Source organism: Scleropages formosus, chromosome 12, assembly GCF_900964775.1.
Source record: "Scleropages formosus chromosome 12, fSclFor1.1, whole genome shotgun sequence".
Taxonomy (NCBI): Eukaryota; Metazoa; Chordata; class Actinopteri; order Osteoglossiformes; family Osteoglossidae; genus Scleropages; species Scleropages formosus.
Genome location: NC_041817.1, coordinates 13,250,612 through 13,273,910, shown reverse-complemented (window position 1 = coordinate 13,273,910; position 23,299 = coordinate 13,250,612). Strand labels below are relative to the sequence as shown.

The 23,299-nt window shown below is 39.4% G+C and overlaps 1 protein-coding gene across 4 annotated transcripts in view; it reads left to right on the top strand.

Annotated features, from left to right (window-relative positions):
* The window catches only part of LOC108938623 (immunoglobulin superfamily member 3-like), a 70,839-nt gene extending 48,680 nt beyond the window's left edge, over positions 1 to 22,159 (top strand). For all 4 annotated transcript variants that reach the window (XM_018759390.2, XM_018759398.2, XM_018759418.2 and 1 more), the window contains 7 exons: positions 1,634 to 2,050; positions 6,787 to 7,173; positions 7,926 to 8,330; positions 9,914 to 10,324; positions 16,782 to 17,195; positions 17,647 to 18,069; positions 18,205 to 22,159. In XM_018759390.2, coding sequence (XP_018614906.1) covers positions 1,634 to 2,050; positions 6,787 to 7,173; positions 7,926 to 8,330; positions 9,914 to 10,324; positions 16,782 to 17,195; positions 17,647 to 18,069; positions 18,205 to 18,455 — 2,708 coding nt within the window. In that variant the 3' untranslated portion in view covers positions 18,456 to 22,159. The remainder of the gene's footprint in view (positions 1 to 1,633; positions 2,051 to 6,786; positions 7,174 to 7,925; positions 8,331 to 9,913; positions 10,325 to 16,781; positions 17,196 to 17,646; positions 18,070 to 18,204) is intronic.
* The last annotated feature ends 1,140 nt before the right edge of the window (positions 22,160 to 23,299 follow it).

Below are 23,299 nucleotides of genomic sequence, written 5' to 3'. Positions count from 1 at the left end.
ACTGCTTGTTTGTTCAATAGAGCCATTGCTATGAAGCACATATTCCAGCAGCTGCTGGAAAAGTGACGAATAGGAAAACCGTCGAACGTAGGGTGGTGAGCGGCTAACTTACACAGGTTTCTGGATCGTGGCTCACAAATGAGTCTGAAAAAGAAGAGTTTTGAGACCCTTCTTGAATGCTGACGGGGATTCAAGAGTTCGGCAAAGGGATAGAGGGAGTTCTTCACACCACATCAGGGCCAAGACTGAGAACTGATGGGATTTAGATTTTGAACCCATTAGACGTTGCTCTAAGAAAATGACTGTGCAGTCCAAATTGGCAACTAAAGAACAGACTACTTAAATTTATTTATTAGACGCTTTTCTCCAAAGCAACTTACAATGGATACTATTTAGTGTTACTAGCCCACACACCTTATTCACCAAGGTGACTTACGCTGCTAGATATGCTACTTACTATGGGTCACTCATCCACACATCAGTGGAACACACTCTATCTGTCACTCACACACTAAGGGGAACCTGAACAGCATGTCTTTGGACTGTGGGAGGAAACCAGAGCACCCAGGGGAAACCCACACAGACACAGGGAGAACATGCAAACTCCACACAGACTGAGCAGGGATCAAACCCATGTTCTCTCGCACTACCCAGGCCCTATGAGACAGCAGCGCTACTCACTGTGCCACCGTGCCACCCTGCTGCTTTGCACAAAGCTTCAGAGATACTGGCAATTATAGGTTAGTGTTTTCCCCATACACAAGTTGGTCGTGTTGTTAGTACAGACTGTAGTCCCAGGCCTTGCAGTACATCAATGTCAAATTTCCGCTTTATTCAGAAGACTGGGTGCTTCCCTATCCCAGAGAAGAACAAGGGCCAGAGCAAATCTTGATCTTTCGCAAGAATGCCACCAGCTCTCCGGCTCTAGTATTAATTTTTTAGAAACCCGACAATATTTTCCTAGAAGGCCTGAAATCATGTACTGCTGTACTTTTGACAACACCGAGCACACACCCTACCGTGCAGTTTATGGTTACGCAAGTAAAACTTGCTGAATTTCAGTTTGACAGTTGAACAAGTTTTGTGTGGTCCGGCTTGCGGAGTGTGTTGGCAGCATAGCAAGAGTGACTTGAAAAGACACTTTTCTCAGAGCAATTTTATATGGTCTTCAACACCCCGAAACTGAGAGGCTGCTGATGCAAACTGACAATATGACAGTTAAACTGACGGGCACAGAACACTGTCTGCCAGGATATAATCTTAATTAAAACACTTGTCAGCCCTTCATATAGATGCTCTAAATTTGTAAAAAAATTTTCCCTGTTCTGCCAAGGTAGTAGTTACAGTGCTTTCAGTAGTTCTAGCGCCGTGTGAAAGAAAGTATTCACACGCGGGTATATTTTTCACATTTTGCTATTTAAGCAATGTACCTTGTATTGCGGGAAGATTCCCCAAAAATCTTGATTTGTGGAGACATCACATTTCAGAGCAAGGATCGTGTTCTCTTGGTTCCCGTGATTGCTCTGTGAATTCTTCTTCGTGTCACTTTTGTCTGAACTTTGCTGCTTAGACGTCAGGTCTTTGCAAGCAAAATTTCGGGAAAACTGATGATCCGAATCCTGTCTCGTTGCAGTCATTCCTGACACCCTGAGCGTGACATCGGTGGCACAGAGCCTGAACAAGGTGGAGGGTGACATGCTACAGCTGACCTGTGAGGTGACCAGGCAAACTTACCAGCACAGCCATCTCTCTGTGGGATGGTTCCTCCGCTCCCCAGACCACAGCATACCTCCCCAGGACATGGTCACCCTCTCCAGGGATTTTGTGCTTCACGCAGGCGGGCCCTACAAGCAGCGATTCGCCTCCGGAGACGTGCGCCTAGATAAGACCAGCAGTACAGCCTACAGGATGACCATCTACAGGTTGCTGCCAGCAGACCAAGGCCTGCTCTACTGCGAGGCGGCCGAGTGGATCCAAGACCCCGACCAGTCTTGGTACCCCATGACTCGGAAGCAGTCGGAAAAGACCAGCCTAAAAGTCCAGCACGCAGGTAAATTTTGGTTTTGTGAAATGCTCGAAAAGTCTATTAAGAAAGCAACCTTTATTTCCTCACGATATTGTCAGTGTCAAAATTATTATGTCATAATTTTTAATAGTTGAAGATCATTATCTAGTAATCACGCAGACTGCGAGTCTCTTTGGTTAGCTCATTCCATGTCTGAACAGGATGATCTTCCTTAAGGAAATTTCTACATGCAGCCAAAACACAATCTTGAGGGTGTGTTACAGTCGTGGCCATCTGTTACAATGCAAATTCACGTAGTCACACACAGGCTCTGTGGGGATCATCAGATGTTGGGTTTTAACTGCTTATGTATATTTCAGCGCTGCTGAAGGGTGAATGGATGAAATATGGCCAGCGTTATTTCTGATTTTTCAGAAGAGTTGTGTTGAACCTGTAGTGAGTTTCTGCTCGTGTGTATTTGCGAAGAGCAAACTCATCAGGGTGCAGCTAAATCTCTAGTCTGCTGTTCATTGTGTTGATATGTTGTAAATTATTCAATGTTATAGTGACAAAAAATTGGATTTGGACTAAAAGCTGTCATACGCCCGGATAAACAGACGCATGCTGCAGTGAATATTATATCTTAGCATTGGTGCGGTAACATAAAAGAGATTGCATAAAAATAGATTTTTGTCAAACAGTCTACAATGTCACATCATGGATTTTTTTTTTTTTTCTTTTCTTGAAAAAAGGAAAAAACGTGTTCTAGAATTTCTATATGGAAGAATATGGGGGTTTTGGTTTCAAAGTCTTTCTGACTTTTGCCACTGTTGGTGTGTCTGTCTCAAAGAGTCAACAAACAAAAATATAAAAGCTCTGTTATTTTCTATAATATAATAATATTCTATTATATTCTATAAGCTCTGGACATGGATATGAGTCCTGCTTTTACCAAAACTGACACATTATTTCATTATTCCTTTCACAGATCACAGCTCTCATCTTCTCTTATTATTCTCTGCAAGGCTATAGTACCATGGTAGTTTATAAAGATTTAAAAGAATTTCCACCACTAGAATGAGAGGGCTATGTTGTTCCCTGGGTGCAGTGTTCTGAACACTTTTTTTTTTTTTTTTTTTTTTTTTTTGGGTAATCGCCCTTCAGCAGACTGTTTGCTTTGCTGACCTTACCAGCAAGCGGCGATGGAAAGGGCAGCACATCTTTTGAAAAGGCTTTGTATCAATTCTTTCAGTGTGAATTTCATATTGGGGGTTTTTTGCTCAACACAATATCTAAAGAATACTTTTGAAGCAGTACTGTGTCTTATTTTCTTAGACCTGTTCTTTTATTATTCATATGTGTGAGCAGTGCGCTTTTTCATGTCAAAAGCCATTGTGTTTTATTCCTTTTTATTTAAACACAGCCCATCTGTGGCCTCATTGCGTTTACGCAGTACTCACCCTATACGTGTTGGAATTTAAGGAGCATCCTATACCATTATAACTTATAGGAGGCCTTCATTAATCTTGGTACCTTTTGATTATGAAGTAATTGATGTTCAGCTACACTCATTACCAATTCATGGCCAAGCCAAGAAAGGGATGAATTCATGAACAGAACTATAATTCCCACACTTTACTCCCCCCCACCACTAGTCTCTCCCTTTCTGTCAGATGTTTGAATTTCAGTAGGACGATGCAAAATAACTAATTAACTCAAGTTATTTCCTATCCCCTAATTTCCTTTTCTGTGACCATTTTGTCGTAGTGATAATGTAGTCATAGTTTCAACCTTAGAGGTTTATTGCAACCTCTTTATTAATGTTATTGTGCAAAGCATTAAGTTCTTTTTTTACTTATGGATATACAACTGAAGGACTTTTCGCACTATTGAGGAAAAGAAACCACCAGCTGGGAAGGTAATAATATGAAGAATGAAGTTGTACTTTTTTTTTTTTTTTCTTTGCATGAAAACAAGCTGATGTAGTTTTTGAAAAATACTGAAATGTGTATATTACTATACATACAGTGGAATTATTAATTCTCATAAAATTTTATACATACTACACTGGCAATATCAGTAAAAAATAAACAGAGCATTTTGCTTATTTCATATTTTTGCCCAACTTTTTACTTATCTTAATACACATCCTTGAGTAGGTTTTCTTCCGAGTCATCTTTAGCCATCAAACAATTTTGAAGTCAATCAGACAAAGGGAATCCCTTTAGCCAGTTTCCATAAACATTGGCTCCCTGTATTGTTGAAATTCTAAAAATACAAATGTTCTCAAAAATATTTAAAAAAAAAAAAAAAAATCATATTTTATTCCTTACTTATTTTGTCAAAGAACTTAACCTGTTTTTGCCTGCTGAATGAATAAATGGGTGTGGGACCACCTAAATTCAGCTGTCTTTTATACTGTTTACAGCTCTAGTACAGATCTAGTATTTGTGATTATTTGTGATTATAACATTGCCATGATGAAGAGTCAAACTAGTACCGTGGAGAGACACAGTAGAGATAATAAAGAAGTTGCAGTTGGATTGTAGAGAGAGTAAATCATTTAACAGTTTATCGGACAAATTGGTCAAAAACTGGAATTGAATAGGAGTTTTTGTAGAAAACTGCTGTCATGTTGAAACATAACAATTACCTTCTCATTCAGATGAGTAATCCTACAAGCAAATGAGTAATTCAGATGTCAAACAGAAGAAGAAAACCCTAATTGCCTTTTATTACTGAGACATACAGTAAGTGCACCCTGAGTAATTATTGGTACATTGGCTGCAGCTTTTGCTCATGTAAGAAAAATCAGTATCAATAATTTTCAGTGTACTTCTTACTAATTCAAATATTTTTATTTCAAATTATAGTCAACACAAAACTGTTGCCAGATACATAAGGATACATATATGTCTCAGCTAGCTTTCTAATCAATCCTATTTTACTCTCTGCCTGTGTGCGCATTACTGCCTCTGCCAGAGAAGCATTTCTATTCGGATATCTCTACATTAATTAATGATCATTTTCCTCATAATTTGTGTCACATGAGGAGTTTTTTTTACATGCATGCTTCAGGCAAAGCACAAAAATAAAGGAGAAATAGTGTCATTTCCCATAATTTATTTTTTAAAGCATCACAGGGGCTTGATTTTTGTGATTAGCCAGTTTAACAGTTCTACTTTGAATTCAAACTGAGCTCTGTGATCTGCTTAAAAATAGCATACTTTAAAGTAATTAAACCAGAACAATGGAAGAACTGTTCTGCATTCCCTGTCCGTACGCTTCGCATGTGCCTACGTTGTATGAAGTGCACTTATCTGTGAAAGACACCAGCAGACTGGAAGCAAGCCAGCATCACCGCATCCGTGAGTCGTCCAGTCCTTTCACATTCAAAGTTATGCCACAGTTTGTCTCAAAGTCCAGATGTTTCATCATTTATGCACACTTTAATTGCACCGCACAATTAGAACAGCACCATGTGGCACAAAATACTTTGTTCTGCTAATCATTTGTTTTCTCAAGTAAAGGCGCATTTTGTAGATTAATGAATTCTGAGGAAGGAATTTTAAGCCGTCCTAATTGCAGCCAGGGGATATTTCTTCAACACAATAAAAAAATGAAACAACAATTTGATCCCGGCATGCAGAAAAACCAAACTGTGTGATGTGGAAATTATAAGTATAAATATGGCTTTTTTTTCCTCAAGGTTTAAATTGAAGTCCAGTCAACAAGATTATGCAGACATTACTTTTTAATTTCATCATTATGTTTTGTCTCTGGAAAGCAGAATGATTTATTTTAGAACATTTATGTTAAGTGTGAATATATTCTGTGGTACTCTAAAAAGTAAAAATAATTAATTGCAGAACACAGCCAGTGAAGCAAGAAAGCGTATGATGTGAGAGGAGCATGCAGAGCTCCACACTGGAGAAGGGTTTTCTCTAAGAAAAGCTAAACTGAGTAATGAAATAGAAAAAAAAAGTGACAGTTATCCTCATTGTTTGGTACATGTTAACAATGTATGAACACAACACAGAGAATGTATACAGTACCAATCAAAAGTATGAGAACAGCTGTTGGAAACTAGGTGTGTAGTGAGCAAGTTTGAGCTTCACGTGTTTTTCCAGCCCTTCTGCAGCAGTTTCTGGGGGTGTAGGACAGTTGTGGGGTAATTTGCTAATTAATTTCACATAAATAAATTCCTGTGTTTACACTAAGGCATTTACACTTTAGATTTTTACCGTACATGTTTAACTTTATTAGAAAAAATGCCGGATGTCAGGGACAAGAGATACACCAAATGTAAAAACAATCCAAACAACAAAATATATATTAGTTTGAGGACTTGCTATGTAAGAGGGCCAGACACCCCCAAATTTAAGACAAAAAAAAATTAAAAAAAAAAAGAAAACAAAGGATGCAAAGCTTCCACTGTATGACACGCCAGATAGTACATGATGTCACCTTGCGCAGTATGTCGTTACTGGAGTGGGAAAGCAATTCAATTACTTCCTTTCTGTTAGATTATTAGATTTCTAGATGATTAGCCTTGTGAGTCACAAAATAAGAACATTTTAACTTGCAGTCAGAACTGATGCTCCACACCGTATTGGTGTTATCGTCTTCCAGTGTGACTAGACCTTCCCCTTTGCAGCTGAAGTCAAAGAGCGTCATTTAGTTTAAGTTGTTCCGTCTTGTTGCCAGTCTTCTGAGTTCCATTAGATATACTAGGGAGCTCTAGAAACTTGCTCTAAGAGACACATGTCTTCTCCCCACAGATAAGGACTTCAGCATTCAGGTGACCACAGAGCGTCGGGCCTACACAGTAGGGGAGCCCTTCGAGCTTCGCTGCACTCTTGATGCCCAGAACATCTTGGATAGATACTTCTCGGTGTCATGGGTGTTCAGCAGCTCACCTGTGGCTGTTGTGGGACCCAGTGCAGTGCCCGTGTTGGGTAGCAACTATGTGGAACGTGAAGCCTCGGGGCAGATGACCATCCGCAAGGAAAGCCCCTCTGTCTTTCTGCTGAAGCTGCAGCACCTTCGACAACACGATGCAGGGAAATACATCTGCAGGGTCACAGAGAGGGAAAAAACGCCGTCTGGAGATTTTGTCGATCGAACCAAGAGGTCCCGTAATGTCCAGATCTCTGTCCAGCCAATAAGTGAGTAGTAGAGCTTCTTCTTGTGCCATCAGAAGGTGACAGAGCCTCCTGTTGCCTCAATCCACTGTTGGTCAAATGTGAATCGCTCAACCTGAAAACTCAAGTACTGTATAATGTGGAAAATGGCAGATGTAAGCTAAAAGCAAATTTTTGTTTTCATGCATTAAATTTATTTCATTATTTTGTCAAGTAGCATTAAAATGTTCTCAAACATCCATTTGGTAGAATGTTAAGATACCGTGCCCTGTTGGGTCAGCATGGGAGAAATATTGAATTGTCACTGAAGCTTAATAAAAGGTGGTGATTCAAATAACAAATAATGGCTAAAAAGGCAAAAGGCAAGTTTTGAAAATTCTTTACTGTCTCCATTGTTCTTCAACCTGGGCTGAGCTGCAAATATATGACATTGTGCCCTTGAACCATCACATTTATCACACTACATCATCTCCAGATGTCTCCCAAAATCTCTGCTGTTGATTCTCTTTTGTACTGTACCAGTGTTTTACTCTAAATACAGTCTCACGTATCGTGTAATCCCCTCCTGCATGTTATCACGCATGCAATTTATTGATCTGTGTTAAAAGTTTTTATGCGTTGTAGTTCACCTGTTCATGAGATAATTCTTGCAATTCCTATGTAACACTTTTCAACTTCATTCCTGTTTTTCCATTGATATATTCGTATTCAGTGCATGCCACATACTCTATTCTTCTTGAATTATTATTTAATCTCTCTTCTTGCTCTCGTGTCAGGAAGCAACATGACTGTTTTCTTGGCCAGTAACTCAACAGAGGTGCTGGAAGGAGAGCCAGTTCAGCTGACCTGTTCTCTAAGGGCCCTATCAGACAAGGCCAGCAGTGTGTCAGTTTTATGGCAGTGGACGGGCAAGGGGTCCCTGGCACCACAAGAACTGGCATCTGTGAACCGTGAAGGGATGGTGAAGCCTGGTCCGTCCTACCGTGAACGCAGCAGTTATGGAGAAATCCGTGCAGAGCGGCTTCGCACCGACACCTTCATACTCTACATGTACAACTCCTTGCCCAGTGATGAGGGCCAGTACAAGTGTGTAGCCACAGAGTGGATCCAGATGTATAACTATACTTGGGAGAATATTGGAGAAAAATCAGCTTCCAGGTCCATCACCATCAAAACAGTTGGTAAGCTTGGATTAAGGAGAGTTTAAAATGGCTCAAAATTTCCAACTTGGCTTGTCTGTTGGTACGAAGTACATGATTTCATTTGTCTTTGCCTTCATTTTTTTTTTTTTTTTTTGTATGCATCGCTGTGGATAGCTGTCACTTAACTTACAAACTTTATTTCAGGAGACCATACCTTGTTTTTTATTTTTTTTATTTTTTTTAAATCAGCAATTGACAATCCAAAACTAGGCAACATCAGCTCAAGGAAGGAAAGGAAACAACTGTCCTCGGGACCACAGAAATACTTACCATCTTCACAATTGTATCTACAACCCATCCTTGATTTTACTGAGCAAAATCTGAATAGAATTATACTGTGATCCACCCTAAATCCAAATGAAAATTTTAAAGTTAACATTATAGTTCTTACCAGAAAACATGTTGACACTATGTGGACACTTCAGAAACATTCCTTTGTATTGTATTGTGTCATACCTGGATAACACTTTAAATAATCGTAATGATTCAATCGCAGTGGGTGGATGGATCATTAAGTTGATTTAAAAAGTGATTGCAGAAACAGTTTCTAATACAGTCATGGTGAGCTGGAGTCAGTCCCAGGATCTGTAGGATCATCAATACAGAATAAGGCCTGGATGGGACAAGGCCGTTAAAGGGCGCACACACACTGACACAGTCACAATTAGTTTATATTCCTTGAAGGGCAATTTAGTTTCATCAGTTCACCTGAATCACATGCCTTTGGCAGACCCAGGTACCTAGAAGAAATGTACAGAAATGTACAATCTGTACATCTGAATATGAACCTCAGATTTCATCCCATAGTACAAGAGCTGTGAGGTGTAAACGCCACTGTGCCAGTGCCCTTATTAATTAATTATTATATTGCATATTTAACTTTTATAATTCATCATATTGCTTATTTTAACCCTAATCCCTCTCGGGACTATACAAAGGTACGAGTTTCATTCACAGGGATTAGTTTACGCCAGTTAGTCTGCAGCTTCAGTCTTTTTTGGAGACCGATGAAGCTGCAGGTTTGTCTTATTTCACTCAATATGTTTACAATATCCTTTTTTCTTACTCACACTTGCTTCTTTTACACAAGGAATATTATCTCTACACTATTCTGGGTAGCTAGAATTTGATTGTACGGGTCAGGTGAAGTAGAAGTCTTGTTACAGCTGATTTCACAGGTCAGTATTATATATCTTTTATATGTATCACATTTGAGAATTTGTGAACATTTGTAAGTTAGTACACAAGAAACTGAATCTTACTTCTAATTTTACAGTTTATTATTTTAAATAATTCCTAAAGCTGTTTTTTTTTTTTTTTTTTGTCCACACATTATCTCCTTCATTAAAGTTTATCTAAGGAGTTGTCTACATGTAGAGCTAGGTGAAACGTCTTCTATAAATTGATGAGTAATTCGAGCATTTAATGCTTCTGCTTTCAGAGCAGATCTTGGGTTTTATGTATTTTCTATTGTCCATCTGGCTAAATACTCTTTCGGATAACTCAACTCTTCGTGAGTGCTGAGTACTCTTTGCTCTCGCCATGTCTCCCCAATCTTCCAGAATCGTCGTTCTTTGTATCGGCATCCTCACGGACACCGAGCATCACTTACGGCGACTCCTTTGACCTGCAGTGCATCGTAAAGCCTCGCTACAACCCACGCATCCCTGTTACAGTAACCTGGCGCTTCCAGCCATCTGATGGCGCCAATGGAGAGTTTCGTGACCTGGTCACCTTCACCCACGATGCAGCGCTGCAGTGGGGTGACCAGCCACTGAGCCTTGGAACCCGCGCTACCATTGAAAAGTCTGCCACAAATACCAACTTCAAACTCGGCGTGAGCCGAGCAGGACAGCATGAGTCCGGGACCTTTCAGTGCAAAGCGGAACTGTGGAGAAAGAACTACGACAGCACTTGGACCAAAATAGCGAACCGTTCCTCAAATTTGCTTGGCATCAACGTGTTTAAACCAGGTAAGTCCAATACGCACAGAAAACCTACAGTTTTTTAATTATGAATGGTATCACTTTATGGTTTGACATTTGGCGCTGAAGAATAACTGTTAGGTGTGCACACTGAGAGACTCTGGTTTGCTTGAATGCTTTATTGATCGTATTTTCTAATCATGCTTTTGATAAGTCTAGAGTTCAGAAATGGGGAAAAGGGGGTAAAACAAGACTTGCGATTTTTGGTTGGGATTTAATTTTACTAGTAGAAGATATCAGACTGATAGCAAAAGGATGTCAGAAACATTAAAAGAACCCAATAATGACCATTGTGTTTTAATTCGCAGTGATCAGTAAGTAAATCTTTTAATGGTATGGAACAATTTCCTGTGTGCCAGTCAGAGAACGTTTTTGCTGTTCTTCATTATCCTCTCACCATGCTATCAGAAGAGTAATTGTCACTGAAAGTCATGTTTTGGTGAGGTTTACTAATGGGGCTCAGCGGGGAGATGATGAGCCTTCAATATCCCTCACTTGAGGTGGAGGTCATTATGGAAAAATTAGATGGAGTTTGTAAATTTCTCTCAATCGCTGACCCGGTCCGTGCCAGTGGTCAGTCATCACACCCAGGCACACATATTCTGTAAAGTTGTACTTGAGAGGTATCTAGTTCTGGAGAGACCAAGTCATACTTTATGTAAAATTTAGTTAAAAAGCTAGTTCATAAAGTCCATAAACTTTCTCAGTTAAAGACCCAGCTGAGCATTTATTGATGATCGCATTGGTTTTTCTAGGATTCAGTTTGAAGAAAAACCATGTAATTATATCACTGTATGCTGCTGTACATAAATGCTTTGAATGAATAATATTGCAATTAAGATAAAAGGTGTGAAAAATAATTTTTACAAACTATTTTGAAACAGCAGCTTGTCATAAAGAACCACGTGCAAAGGCTAATTCTTTGTGAAACTTGGCATTAATGTCAGCAGTTTAAAAAGTTCTGCTGGGTCTCTGTGAAGTACACTGGTAATGCCTCTACAAGTTAATGTGTAGAAAATTGTTAAACAAAAAATGCCTTTGTTTTGCCGTGCAATGTTTTACTTACTGCAATCCAAATGTCGCCATTATTAAATCTGTTATGTTCATTTAGTTGACACCTCTCTCCAAAGCATCTTACGCCGTTCATCTACTTAAAATTATTGACCCATTCATACAGCTAGGTAATTTTACTGGAGCAATTTTACCATAAGTACTTTGCTCAACAGTCCTGTCTACAGTAAGAGAGAACCCAGGGCACACTTTATCTACGCTGCAGTCGATTTCATTGTTGTAAAAGATATTTACTGATATTTGGATTTTTTGCTGTGTGTTGGACTTCTAAAATTTAAAAAAGAAAACTGTAGCATCTATTTGCAGTTTTAAAGGGCACCAGATCATACTTTTTTGTGTTTGGGATTGGTTGTTAAAAGGGAGGGTATCTGAGTGGGTGTAAAGCGAGCCTCCGTGGGTATATAAAGACAGACCACACAGAGGGGCTGGAGGTTAAACACATAAGCTGTGGGTATGCTATTACTGTAACAAGGGAGTGAAGAATCTCTCTAGGTACTAATCCAAAGACAATGAGTGAAGCGAAGCAGAATTGGGGATTTCTTGCAATAACATGCTGTATATTGCGCCGAGTTTCTGCCAGCAGGAGAAAGCACTCTGTGCCCACATGTATTTAATAAGAATGGATGAACAAGGTGCTGGCACCAGACTTTGATCCTTGTTTCTAGTCGTATCAGCAGCTCCACAGACGGCCCTGTTGTCTCGAAAAATCATCCCATGAGCAACAGTGGAAAAGTGGCCTGGGTATTGTAACTTCATCTTGACAAAGAGTAGAGCTCTATTTCTAGAAAAAAAAGTGGTGTTGAAACACCATAAGCTACAAAACATTCTGAAGACAACCGAAAGTATCGCTTTCATAATAAAGACATTCTTACGCAGTACACCCTTACATTTCAGGGATAAATGGAACATGCAGTATGGTAAATATTGCATATTATTAATATACAGAAAGGGATTATGGACTCTGGTTTCTGTAATGATTTCTCAATATGCAGGAATGCCAAAAAATACTGTACCTGAAAAAATTTTACTAAAAAAAAAAGCAGATTGATAACCTTTAAGGCAACGTTCTGTGTTACCCAAGTAAGTTTACTGTGATTTACCTAGGGTATCGTTATTTGGCGCTTTGTTTCTTGCTCGAGGTTACTACACCAGGAGAAAAAGTATGAACTAGGGACTTTAAGATTACAAGGCGATAGCTCTAATCACTATGCTATCATCTGCCCCAGGTTCTTACCTCAACATTTTTTTTCCTATTGCAGGTATTTAATTTCTTTCCTCAATCTTTTCTGCATCTTCAGGCCACTCTGTTCTGATGTGTCCAGTACACAGCACCACCTAGGAGGCATATACATTCCAGAAAGTGCGGGTCACATTACACCGTTCCCCACAGTCTTGAAATTCTTTCTCTCTCAGGGATTTTTGCACACTGTATTCCCAGGCAAATTTACAACTTATATGTTTGTAACAGAGGGGTGCGGTGGCACAGTGGGTTTGGCTGGGTCCTGCTCTCTCATGGGTCTGGGGTTCGAGTCCCAGTTGGGTGCCTTGTGACAGACTGCCGTCCCATTCTGGGTGTGTCCCCTTCCCCTCCAGCACCATACCCTGCACTGCTGGCTTAGGCTCCGGCTCGCCGCGACCCCACTTGGGACAAGCGGCTTCAGCCAGTGTGTGTGTGTGTGTGTTTGCAACAGTCAAGATAACGGGGGGGATTCTTAAATTGATCATTACTGGCAGAACTTGACCAGGGGAACAAGGGGAGGCCAGGTTACACTGAAGAGCACTAGATCAGGATGGCTCTAAGGTAACTCTAAGCCCAAAATAGGGGCTAAACACTGAAGGCAGTTGCTGTAATAAACCTGAGCTAATAATTTCAAAAGTCACCTTTACTGAACAGCCTTTACTCAGCTTTGAGCAGCCACATTTGTATGGCTGTACCACACATAGTCTAGCAGTTACAGTTGTACGCCAGCCAGGAGTAACACCTTTCTGTACAAAAGGTAGTCATTCTATTCGCAATAATTCACATTGGTCAAATGCAGCCCAGTTTCATTTAGCAGAATTTCTTTTACTGGCAGGATATAAATTTCAATGTCCTTTTCCACCAATGTCATGGCACGATACAGGACTGTAGACTTAAAGGTAGGGAAATTACTACTTACTAAAGCACAGCCTCTTGCTACCTGCACACACACACACACGCGCACAGAATGATTGTCCTTATTATTTTTTAACTCGAGCAATTACAAATTGCAACATCCTCCCAAGTATACCATGTGTGAGTGTGGAAGTTACCAAACTCCTGCAGTTTGTTTTTCTTGCATTGCCTGGAGTGAAAACCTTGGTCTGCACAAAGGAATACCAATCCATACCCAGTTACTCAAGTGGAGGCTCTGACTAGCTTTTCATATTCTTGGTAAGGCTCATATAAGGATTTGGACCAAGACTTCCAAAATGAAGCCACCCACATTATCAGTTTAACCTCTCTGAACTAACTAATTTTTGCAGACTCACTGAAGGAAAAAAAACTGCGTATAGCTTGTTGTTTAATTAGCTTAGGGCATTATCCTGGCATCTCGAGCCAAGCACTCATTTATCTCCTTCCGTGTGAGTGCGAACACTTTCGGTGTATCATGTGAATGTTACAAAAGACCATTCTGAAAAGGATTTGGAGCACTCCTCAGAATCTCGATGCTAAATTGAAATTTTCCAAAATGTCTGCGCCCACAGCGCATATTCCCTCAAGCAGTGTGCATAAATGTGTTCTCGTGACACCTATGTTTACCGAGAGGGTAATTTCATTCCAAGCATTGTTTGTTATTGTGGGGTTATTTTTTTAAAGCAGCTGAATTTCAATTGTCTCAACAACAATAGTTGTGTCACAGTTTTTTGATATCACCATTTCATAATTTTTCCTCAAGAATTTAATAAGTGCAAGTAGCTACATTACCCCAGATCTCTTTGAAGCACCATAAAAACTGGAAGGGAAAAAAAAACGAGAAACGGGGGAACAAAACAATACACAACCCCCTCTCATTTTTCTCCCCACGCAAAGTAGTCTCTCTCTTACAGTACATGATGTAATATATGCAGTAATAACCTCAGCATCGAGCATAAAGGACCTGCCAGGACGGCAGATTAACAAGGATTTAGGAGTGTAATATATCTGGGTAAAAATTGCAGATTTCTTTCTTTGTGCCTCTGCTATTATAAGGAAAACAGATGTTTACATAATCATATCATATTTGCTGTAACACTCATGTACATGCGTCGGCTTCCCTCTGAATCTTTTTTTAAAACTGAGCTGCAAACCAAAGTGTCAATAATCAGTGAGTCACTCTGAGCAGCCAGCTATAGCAATTGTTGTTTTGGCTCCTATCCCTTCAGACTATTCCCTTTAAAACACAGATACAGTTCATAAAGAAAGAGTGCAGCAGGTTGTGTGGTGGTTAGCTCCATCTCCTTGTACTCTAAAGGTCCTGGGTGTTAATGCCCAGTCACTTTGCAGTGTCCATTAATAATGTACTTAGCCTCACAGATGAAAAAGGTAAAAACTCACTCACACACACACACACACACACACACACACACACACACACACACTGTATGAAATCGCTTGTCCTGGCCAGGAGTTTGTATCTGTGTGCATTTCACCCTGAGAAAAGCATACAAAGAAAAAAGTTCATTTTTTGTATTTGTTTGCGATACTTATCCAAAACCATTTTTATAGTTGTACCCATGTGTGTAGTTGGATATTATGTTGTAGGTAAAGCTTCTTAGCTGCACATCATTAAGGCCCCTCCTAGAACATCAGTCCTCATTAGTTGCCATGTCACCGTTCTTCCTCGTGACTGATTGTTCAGAACTTTTCTTCCTGTTGTTTTCCTGTTACATCTGTTATGCATTTCTGAAAAAAACACGCCAGCTCGCTGGATGAAAAGCGATAAAAGTATCTTGCAAAAATGAAATGGAAATCTGGGGACAGTTCTAATCCTATATCGCAAATCATGAAATCCAGAAGGGTCAAACTAGTAAATAACTGGAACAAGTGTGCAATTCAGTCCTTTTGTGGACATTTACATTCACATTTAGCAAAGTATATAGTTAATATGAAATTTAGCAGGCTCTTGTTAAAACCCCAGTAAAATGTTATCTTTGTGCAAAGATTTTATGTATTTCTCAGCAAGTGGTGAAATCTTTAACAGCTTTTTGTGAATAATCTAAGACTTTCACCTTTAGCATGAAAAACATACACAAAAAGAAATGCCACTTAAATCAGTTATTATGATGTGTGCATAATATCAGTGTAGTCTTCTCCCTCTCTTCTCCATTCTTCTATAATGTGGGAAGCTGGTTCACTAATGACATGCTTTCCTCAAACTCAGAGGTTGTACTAAGGGTTTTTAACATAAATGGGCCCTGGCAGTGACAGGTCTCAGAGCCCAGACCATCTGTCATGCCCCAGGCAGCAGGAAAGCTCCCTAGTAATTGATAGCAGCATGTTGCCGGTTGCCAGAGCAATGGGAAGTTCCCAGTTCCCCCTAGACAGGACGGTGCTGTCTACCATCATTAAGGCTTTCTCTTCGCTGTATTGGCAACTGGCTCCAGGGATCAGGGATCAATCAGTCTTCCTGTCTGTGAAACACTCCCAAAACCTCACATGGAAAGAGAGACTTGGATCAAGGGGGAGACAATTAGTGGCAAGAGGATAGCAAAGGTAGGGAAATAAAAGAAAGAACTGAGTTTAGGTGTACATCTTAAAATAGTTGGGGGTTTCATTATTCATTTGTCAATTTGTTTAACATCTTTATCCAAGGCAGCTTAGAAGGTTTGATTAGTACAGCACACAAGAACTTAAAAGGTTAGTTAAGAATCATATGATTATGTTCCAGCATGAAAGACTGTGGTACAACTTACACAGGATCAACCTCAGGCACAACTGTCATAATTAAATGAAAAGCTGTTACAAACTGAGGCAAGAACCAAAATATAAGTAACAAGACCAAAAGCTATTAGAAGAAAACTAGGGTTGAGAACACAGTGAGGCAGTATGAGAGAGATCAATGAGTACTACAGCCAAGATGTTTTGACAGTTACCGAATGAAGAGATGAGTCTTGAAAAGGCAAAAGAAAGTCAGAAGAGTGGTAGAAGACTAGATGATGAGGGGAAAGACATTCAACAGTTAAAAAGAGTATGAGTGATCCTTTCTCTCCCAACCCTTCCTATTTTTGCACACTGAATATTGAAGAGTACTTCGGAAATCTTCTTCTGCACCTCTCTGTCTTTATTGCAGGACTAGCAAGCCAGCATTGAATACCAAACCCAACTAGAATTTGCCTAAGCCTCCTCTCTCTCTGTTCAACTTCTGTGTTGCAGTGAGCAAGCTCCGGGTCCAGCAGTCAAACCAGAGTTTGTGGTTCGTGGAGAACAGCCGTGTGTGGGTCAACTGTTCCATTACGTCCCAAACCAGCTCAGATTCCCAACACACAGTCTTGTGGTATGCCCGCAAAAGTGGTGAACCCAGCACTGCACCTGAGCTACTGCTGAAGATGAATCACAATTCAGCTTTTGAGTATGGCACCTATGCAGAGGAAGAACGCCTTAAGAGCCGTGTGCAATCTGAGCGCCTCTCTCCTCAGCTCTACACGTTAACTATCCACCGAGCTGAAACCAGCGACACTGGGACCTACTTCTGCGTGGTGGAAGAATGGTTGCTGGATCCTTATGGTGCTTGGTACCAGCTGGCCAAGGAGTCTTCTGGATTCACCAAGGTGGTGGTGAGACAGCCAGGTATGGACTCAAAAACAACAGTGAGAAGGAGCTTCAGCAATACTTGTTTCTCTTGCTTTGTAAGCTTAACCTCTCAATAACACCATAGTTAGTGATTATAATTAGCCTTTGAAATGCGTTTCAAAATGAAGCATTTCTTTGGATTGCATATTCATGCAACTGCTGATATTTAACGTCTTTGAATAGAATTGAAGAATAAACATGGAAAACGGAAAACTGTGAGTCCTACAGATCCACAGATCTGTAAAACTCAGTTCAAAACACTGTGTACCCATCTTTCTCTGTGTACGGTAAAATCTTAATCCCCACATCCCACATGTGCAATAGGCAATAGTTTAAAATAACAGGAGAAACATCAAGGCCTAGTGAAAAGGAGAAGAGCTCACTGCAGGAGAACAACTCAACACATCTCTATTGATCTGACCATGTGTTTTTTTTTTTTAATTGCCAGAGATTCATCTTCAAGTGGAGGAGACTGAGTCAAACATTACAGTAGAAGAGACGGGGTCCATTCGGTTGGGTTGTAGCATCTTGTCCCAGTCAACGAAGGACTCGCACTTCTCCGTATCCTGGTATGTGGTTCGGTCTGCCCAGGGGGAGGAAGCCGAGGCAGACTGCGTATTCTCCATCGGGCATGATGCCATCTTTGGAAATGAAAACTGCAGTCCCGCCGAGGCTCTTGAGCTGGACTCGCGTTTACAGTTTGAGAGGACAACCTCTGACCACTACAGCCTGACCATCCAAAGGGTTCGGCCTGCGGACAGCGGGAACTACTATTGCCATGTGGAGGAGTGGCTGCTCAATCCCAGGAATGTCTGGTACCGTTTGGCCACAAACAACTCTGGAGTCACTGTAGTCAATGTGCTTGAGCAGGGTAAGACTTTACACACCCCAGTTTAAACATTCATCCAACAATTATTATTTGTAATAAGTTACCTTTTGCCTATTTAATAACACTGTAAATAATAAACGGTGGTGTCTTCTTCTCTTGTTTCTTCTTTGTTTGCAGTGTCTACACTCCAATCTGTTGTCTGCTCCATTGACTCCCTCTTTTACTTTGTATTCTTTTATCCTTTCCCAATTTTTGGCATCCTCCTTATGACTGTTCTGTTGGTGCGTTACAAGGCCCGAAGCCTCAGCAGAAGCCAGGAAGGCAAGAATGGTGCACCACTGCTCTGGATCAAAGAGCCCCACATCAATTATTCTCCAACCTGCTTGGACCCCCCAACCTTGAGCCTCCATCCTGGTTCAGTAGAGTAAGAGCACTGCAGACCCCTTGTCCACAAACCCTTACCTCGATGAAGAGGAACAAACAACCAGGAAAATTTTGGAGCTTATTTAATGCCTGACCTGGTCTGTCAGCTCTCTGTCAAAGTCTCCAAAGTGTCCACTTTTCTACTACTTTTTTCTGGAGCAGGTCCACTGGGCTGTTTTTCAGAGGAGTTTCATCTTCAAAAAATTAAATTTATTCTGTATGTTTTATTGATTGTTCACCAGATAGAACCATATACAGTACATCTTATTTTGTTGAGTACTTGGACCCACCGGGCTGTCTCTTTTTCTTTCAGTCATTAGAATAAAAGGCTAAAATTTGACCAAACTAATACAAATTAACTGCACAGTCTTCTGAAATGTCAGATTTCATGTTAGCATGAAGACAGGTCTTTTGGATACTTTTCCATTCTTTCATGTTTTGAATGTATGGGTTGTTTTTCAGCGGTATAATACATGCCATTCTGGTGTTTGTTTATACACAGAGTGTAGCTTAATTCTGAAAAATCCCAGAAGAAATTATGGAACTGATGATATCTGAATACAGAAGAGTGCCATCACATAAAAACCATTCAAAAACAGAAATGGCTATGGACTGCAAACAACTAAGACTACAAGTAAGAGTGATACTAAGTGATATTGTTTCTTGGAATGAGGTGATTCTGTTTAGAGGCCTCATCTCTGGACACTGGCATGACAGTGGGCTCAATCCTGGATAGTTCTCAGTACCAAAGAGCCATGAACACATGGTGGGAACAGCTTCAGTTTGTGTCTTCAGCACCGGTAACATCTGTCAGGCTCGATGCGGGATGGGGTGTCAGTTGTTTCTGAATTGCCATAAATACACTGGAAAATATGGACATGAACATTACTTGACCTCAGTTGTGCCATTTCAGAACAAGAAGCAATATTTGCATAAAGAACAGATACAACATTTTCTCACGAGAAAAGACTTTTTGGCGTTTTAGTGATTAACTCACCATTTTGGGAAAATATAAGATGATTGATTAATTATGGAGAACCAAACATTTTAATTTTGTAATCCTGTAACACCTCACTTCACCGTTGCGAGACGGATACAAATATGTAAAAGGTTAAAAGGTGGGTGAGGTCTGCTGATAACGTTACCGATTACCTGATTTCCGTAACAGTCTAAAACCAAAATGTCTGGGTGATGGAACGGATGCTTCACATCTGTCTGAATCCTGCACTGTATCTTCATCTACAGCTATGGAGAGTAGAGAAACGTGTTTTAATTGTTACTCAACACAGATTCCTATTTTTGCTGCCGAATTGAAGTGTGCACTCTTATGCCCTTACAACATTCTACAGTAGTTGTAAATCTTTTCAAAGAACATTTTAGTGCCAAGAATGTTTTTATCGTCAGTCTTGCAGAAATGTAGTGCCTGATCATTGCCAGAGAGGTAGGAGAAGAACAAAATCAAACAGATGTGTGCACAGAACATAATTCTTCAGGGGTGGTATTGGCTCCAAATTCATTGAGTAATCTTTTGGACATGGTGCCCCTGGCTACAGTATGTCCATTATTCCCTGCGAAGACCTATATGCTGCATTTGAATGAAAATAAGATCTTTAAAAAAATATAGCAACAAAGCTTGCCTATTCTTTCCGTTCCACAGCATCCGGGTATTGACACCGACGTCCCGCCACTCTGTTCTGTTTTCGTGGACTTTACTGCCATCTATCGGCTGCACGGGTAAACACAGGTCGCGATAACTTCGCCACAATCAAAATTGTGAAAAAATGAAGCACGTGCAATTTAAAATAAATACATTGAAGAAGGAAAAAAATAGCACCTTCAAAAGTTTATAATCCTAAAAATGTATAATTTGTAACCCTAAGAGCCAGTCCTGTTTTTAAATCCTGGATTGATTGGTGTTCTATTTGAAATTTCAATATACTATTCAACAGTTTCATTCGTTGTGTGCATTTCAAAGACAAACAAATGACTGGATGGTGGACACCAATTTTATGACACAAAGTAACTGAAAACATTGCAGGTTTACCGCTAAATCTGCATCCAGCTGGGTGGAGCAAAGTCACGGTAGAGATGTTGGTACCCATCGTTAATTTGTGCCAGATTATATCTAGAGAAAATACAGAGCGAGCTTGTACTAGTTGTACTGTATTCACAAGCAATGTAAGACGTAGCTTGTATTCTTATCTTCTTACTCTTGTCAAAATATGTATTGCATGACAAGCAGGAAAATTTTTGATGTTTTGTAATTTTGCATTAGACTCACGTATTGTGCAGATGGACTGCCTTATGCAATGTCTTGCAAGATCAATGCCAATCTCTCTATTACCTTGACATTGCAAAAAATCCTTTTTTGTGAATTCCATACCTGAAAAACTAGACAGTTATACAATGGCTGGTAATGAAGAAAGATATTCATATACCTTAAGTGATCTTGAAGACTAGGAAGTCTGTTCTGAGTCTGAGGCTGTCATGCTGATTTCAGTCACTTTTTTTTCTACGTTTGTTCCAATAAGAAGTAATGGTGCCTGGCTATTCCCCTAACAAATAAGCCTTGATTCTTTCAATGGATTATATCATCAGCTAAATATCTTCTCAATCGTTAGGACATAATTTCAAATGTGAAAGTCTAACAAGAAATTTATGGTGATGAAACTATATAGGTTGACCTCCTTAACGACTCAGTCACCTAAGAGATACCCAGCTCAGATTGCTGTCCAGATCTGGATTGTTATTCATCAGGTGGCACCCATTTGGAAAAATATCCCTCTTAGGTGCTCTCTACATGTGACTCCAACTAATATATGAGGAAATTGGGATTTACTTTTGATGAATGTATCTGGTGAGCACTCAGCTTTTCCATATGGGGTCAGCTGACTCATCAAAATTGGAAAGTTGAAGCTGAAAAGAAGGCAAAGTTGACAAGGCTCAGAGTCAGAGGACCACATATCAGCTTCCTTCTGTTTTATGAATATAAATAAATTGGAGGAAGCAGGGAAAAAGGTCAGTTGTGTCCTTGGATAAAGTTTTTTTTTTAAAAAAAAACAAATTTTATTAACCTGTGTCACTGCAGTATAGTACAGCCAAGAGTGAGAAATGAATTGGATATGTTCAAATTCATAAAAATTGTGGGAAAACTATGGTTTTGTCAGTTTGCTAAATGGCCCATTTTTTGTATCTATAAAACACATTTAAAATGCATTGTTCTTTACTACAGCAATGGGTGGTAAAGCCTGTTACACAAAGGTAAATAACAGTCTGACTTCTACAATTGGGGCTATGATTTAGTTGATCAGATGTATAGATTTTGCTGCATTGCCAAGGAAATAAGAGAAATGGCATTGGTTTTTGGTGTTACAAGAAAGCAGTCAGGTCACACTGTACAAAATAGCAGAGAATTGTGTTTTAGTATTTTGATGTGAACAGTTAATGCTAACTTTCTCATGGTGATGCCATTATAAGAACATTGTTTTGGATCTGTACTGGCTGAAGAATAGTTGTACATTTTTGTAGTGGTGTGTTCAGTTCAGCTAGTGCTGCTTGCCTGTGGTGTGTTTTAACTATATTTTAAATTCTGAACTGCTCTGATTTCAAAGGGAAGCATAATAGCTAGTTATGATTTATTTTGTTTCAATGTGATAAATTTTGACTTTTGTTTACGGAAATGTAGCGATTGCTATCAAAGGCAAGAAAAATACAGTACACTCTTTTTAATCTGTGTCCATTACATTTGTATGTTTTTATCATTTCAGTTTCAAAATACAGATTTTTCATATCCATTCACTGAAAACCAATGCAGAAAATTTTGTTACACTGATTTTTAAGTAATGTATTATTTTACATGTTCCATAAATGTCTTATTTTGTTCCATGTAGTAATAATCAATGATGAACCTAGTAATTTCCAGTAAGTCTTGAGCACACAATCTTACAGTAGTTACATTTACATTTATTCATTTAGCAGACGCTTTTCTCCAGAGCGACGTACATCTCAGAGAAATACAATTTGTGCATTACATTAGGGGAAAGACAGAATAGTTGCAGACATGTGATTCTAAGTTACTTCTTTCTTCGTTGTATAATCCTTCCAGAGGTTACCTGTGGCAGTGAGTGTGTGTGTGTGCACACAAAATCCTATGGTCCCTGACACTGATAGCATCATTATCAGGCATGGAAACAACATCTTTTATATTGTATATATAGTAAAAATCTATGAGCCAGCTGCAATAGTTAGTAATTGATGATTTCCTAGTTTTAATATGAAGCCTACCTGATAGAAATATTAAGAACAACAGTTATTGTTTATTCATAACTGACACAGTCACTTATAGAACTCTACTTTTCCCGTCTCTTAATGGAGCATCCTTTCTATATTTGTATATGTTACGTTCCTTTATATATTTGACTTAAAAAAGCTTAACACAACATAGTTTGCCCCTACTTGAACCTTTATCAGTTGTGGGTGGAGTAGTAAAAAATAACAAAGCACTCTAATTAAAAAAATCAATCATTCAAAAATCTACTTCAGTAAAAGTAAGTTAAAATATCAGAAGACACTGTTCAAGTATCAAGTTACTTGCATTTAAATTTTGCTTTTATAGGGTATAAGAATTTTGTTTAATCGATGTGCTGGGTAACATCAACATAAAGACAGAAACAGTAAACTGAGAAAGGATGTAAGATTTTAGAATATTTTTTATTAACCTTCAAAAATAAAATTAATTTGGTACATGTGTAACCAGTATACCTTTGGGTTAGACAACCAGCAGAGGGACAGGCTGCTGGTTCCAGTGCACAGTAGTGGTGTCAATATTGACAAGAAATAGGATTAGAGT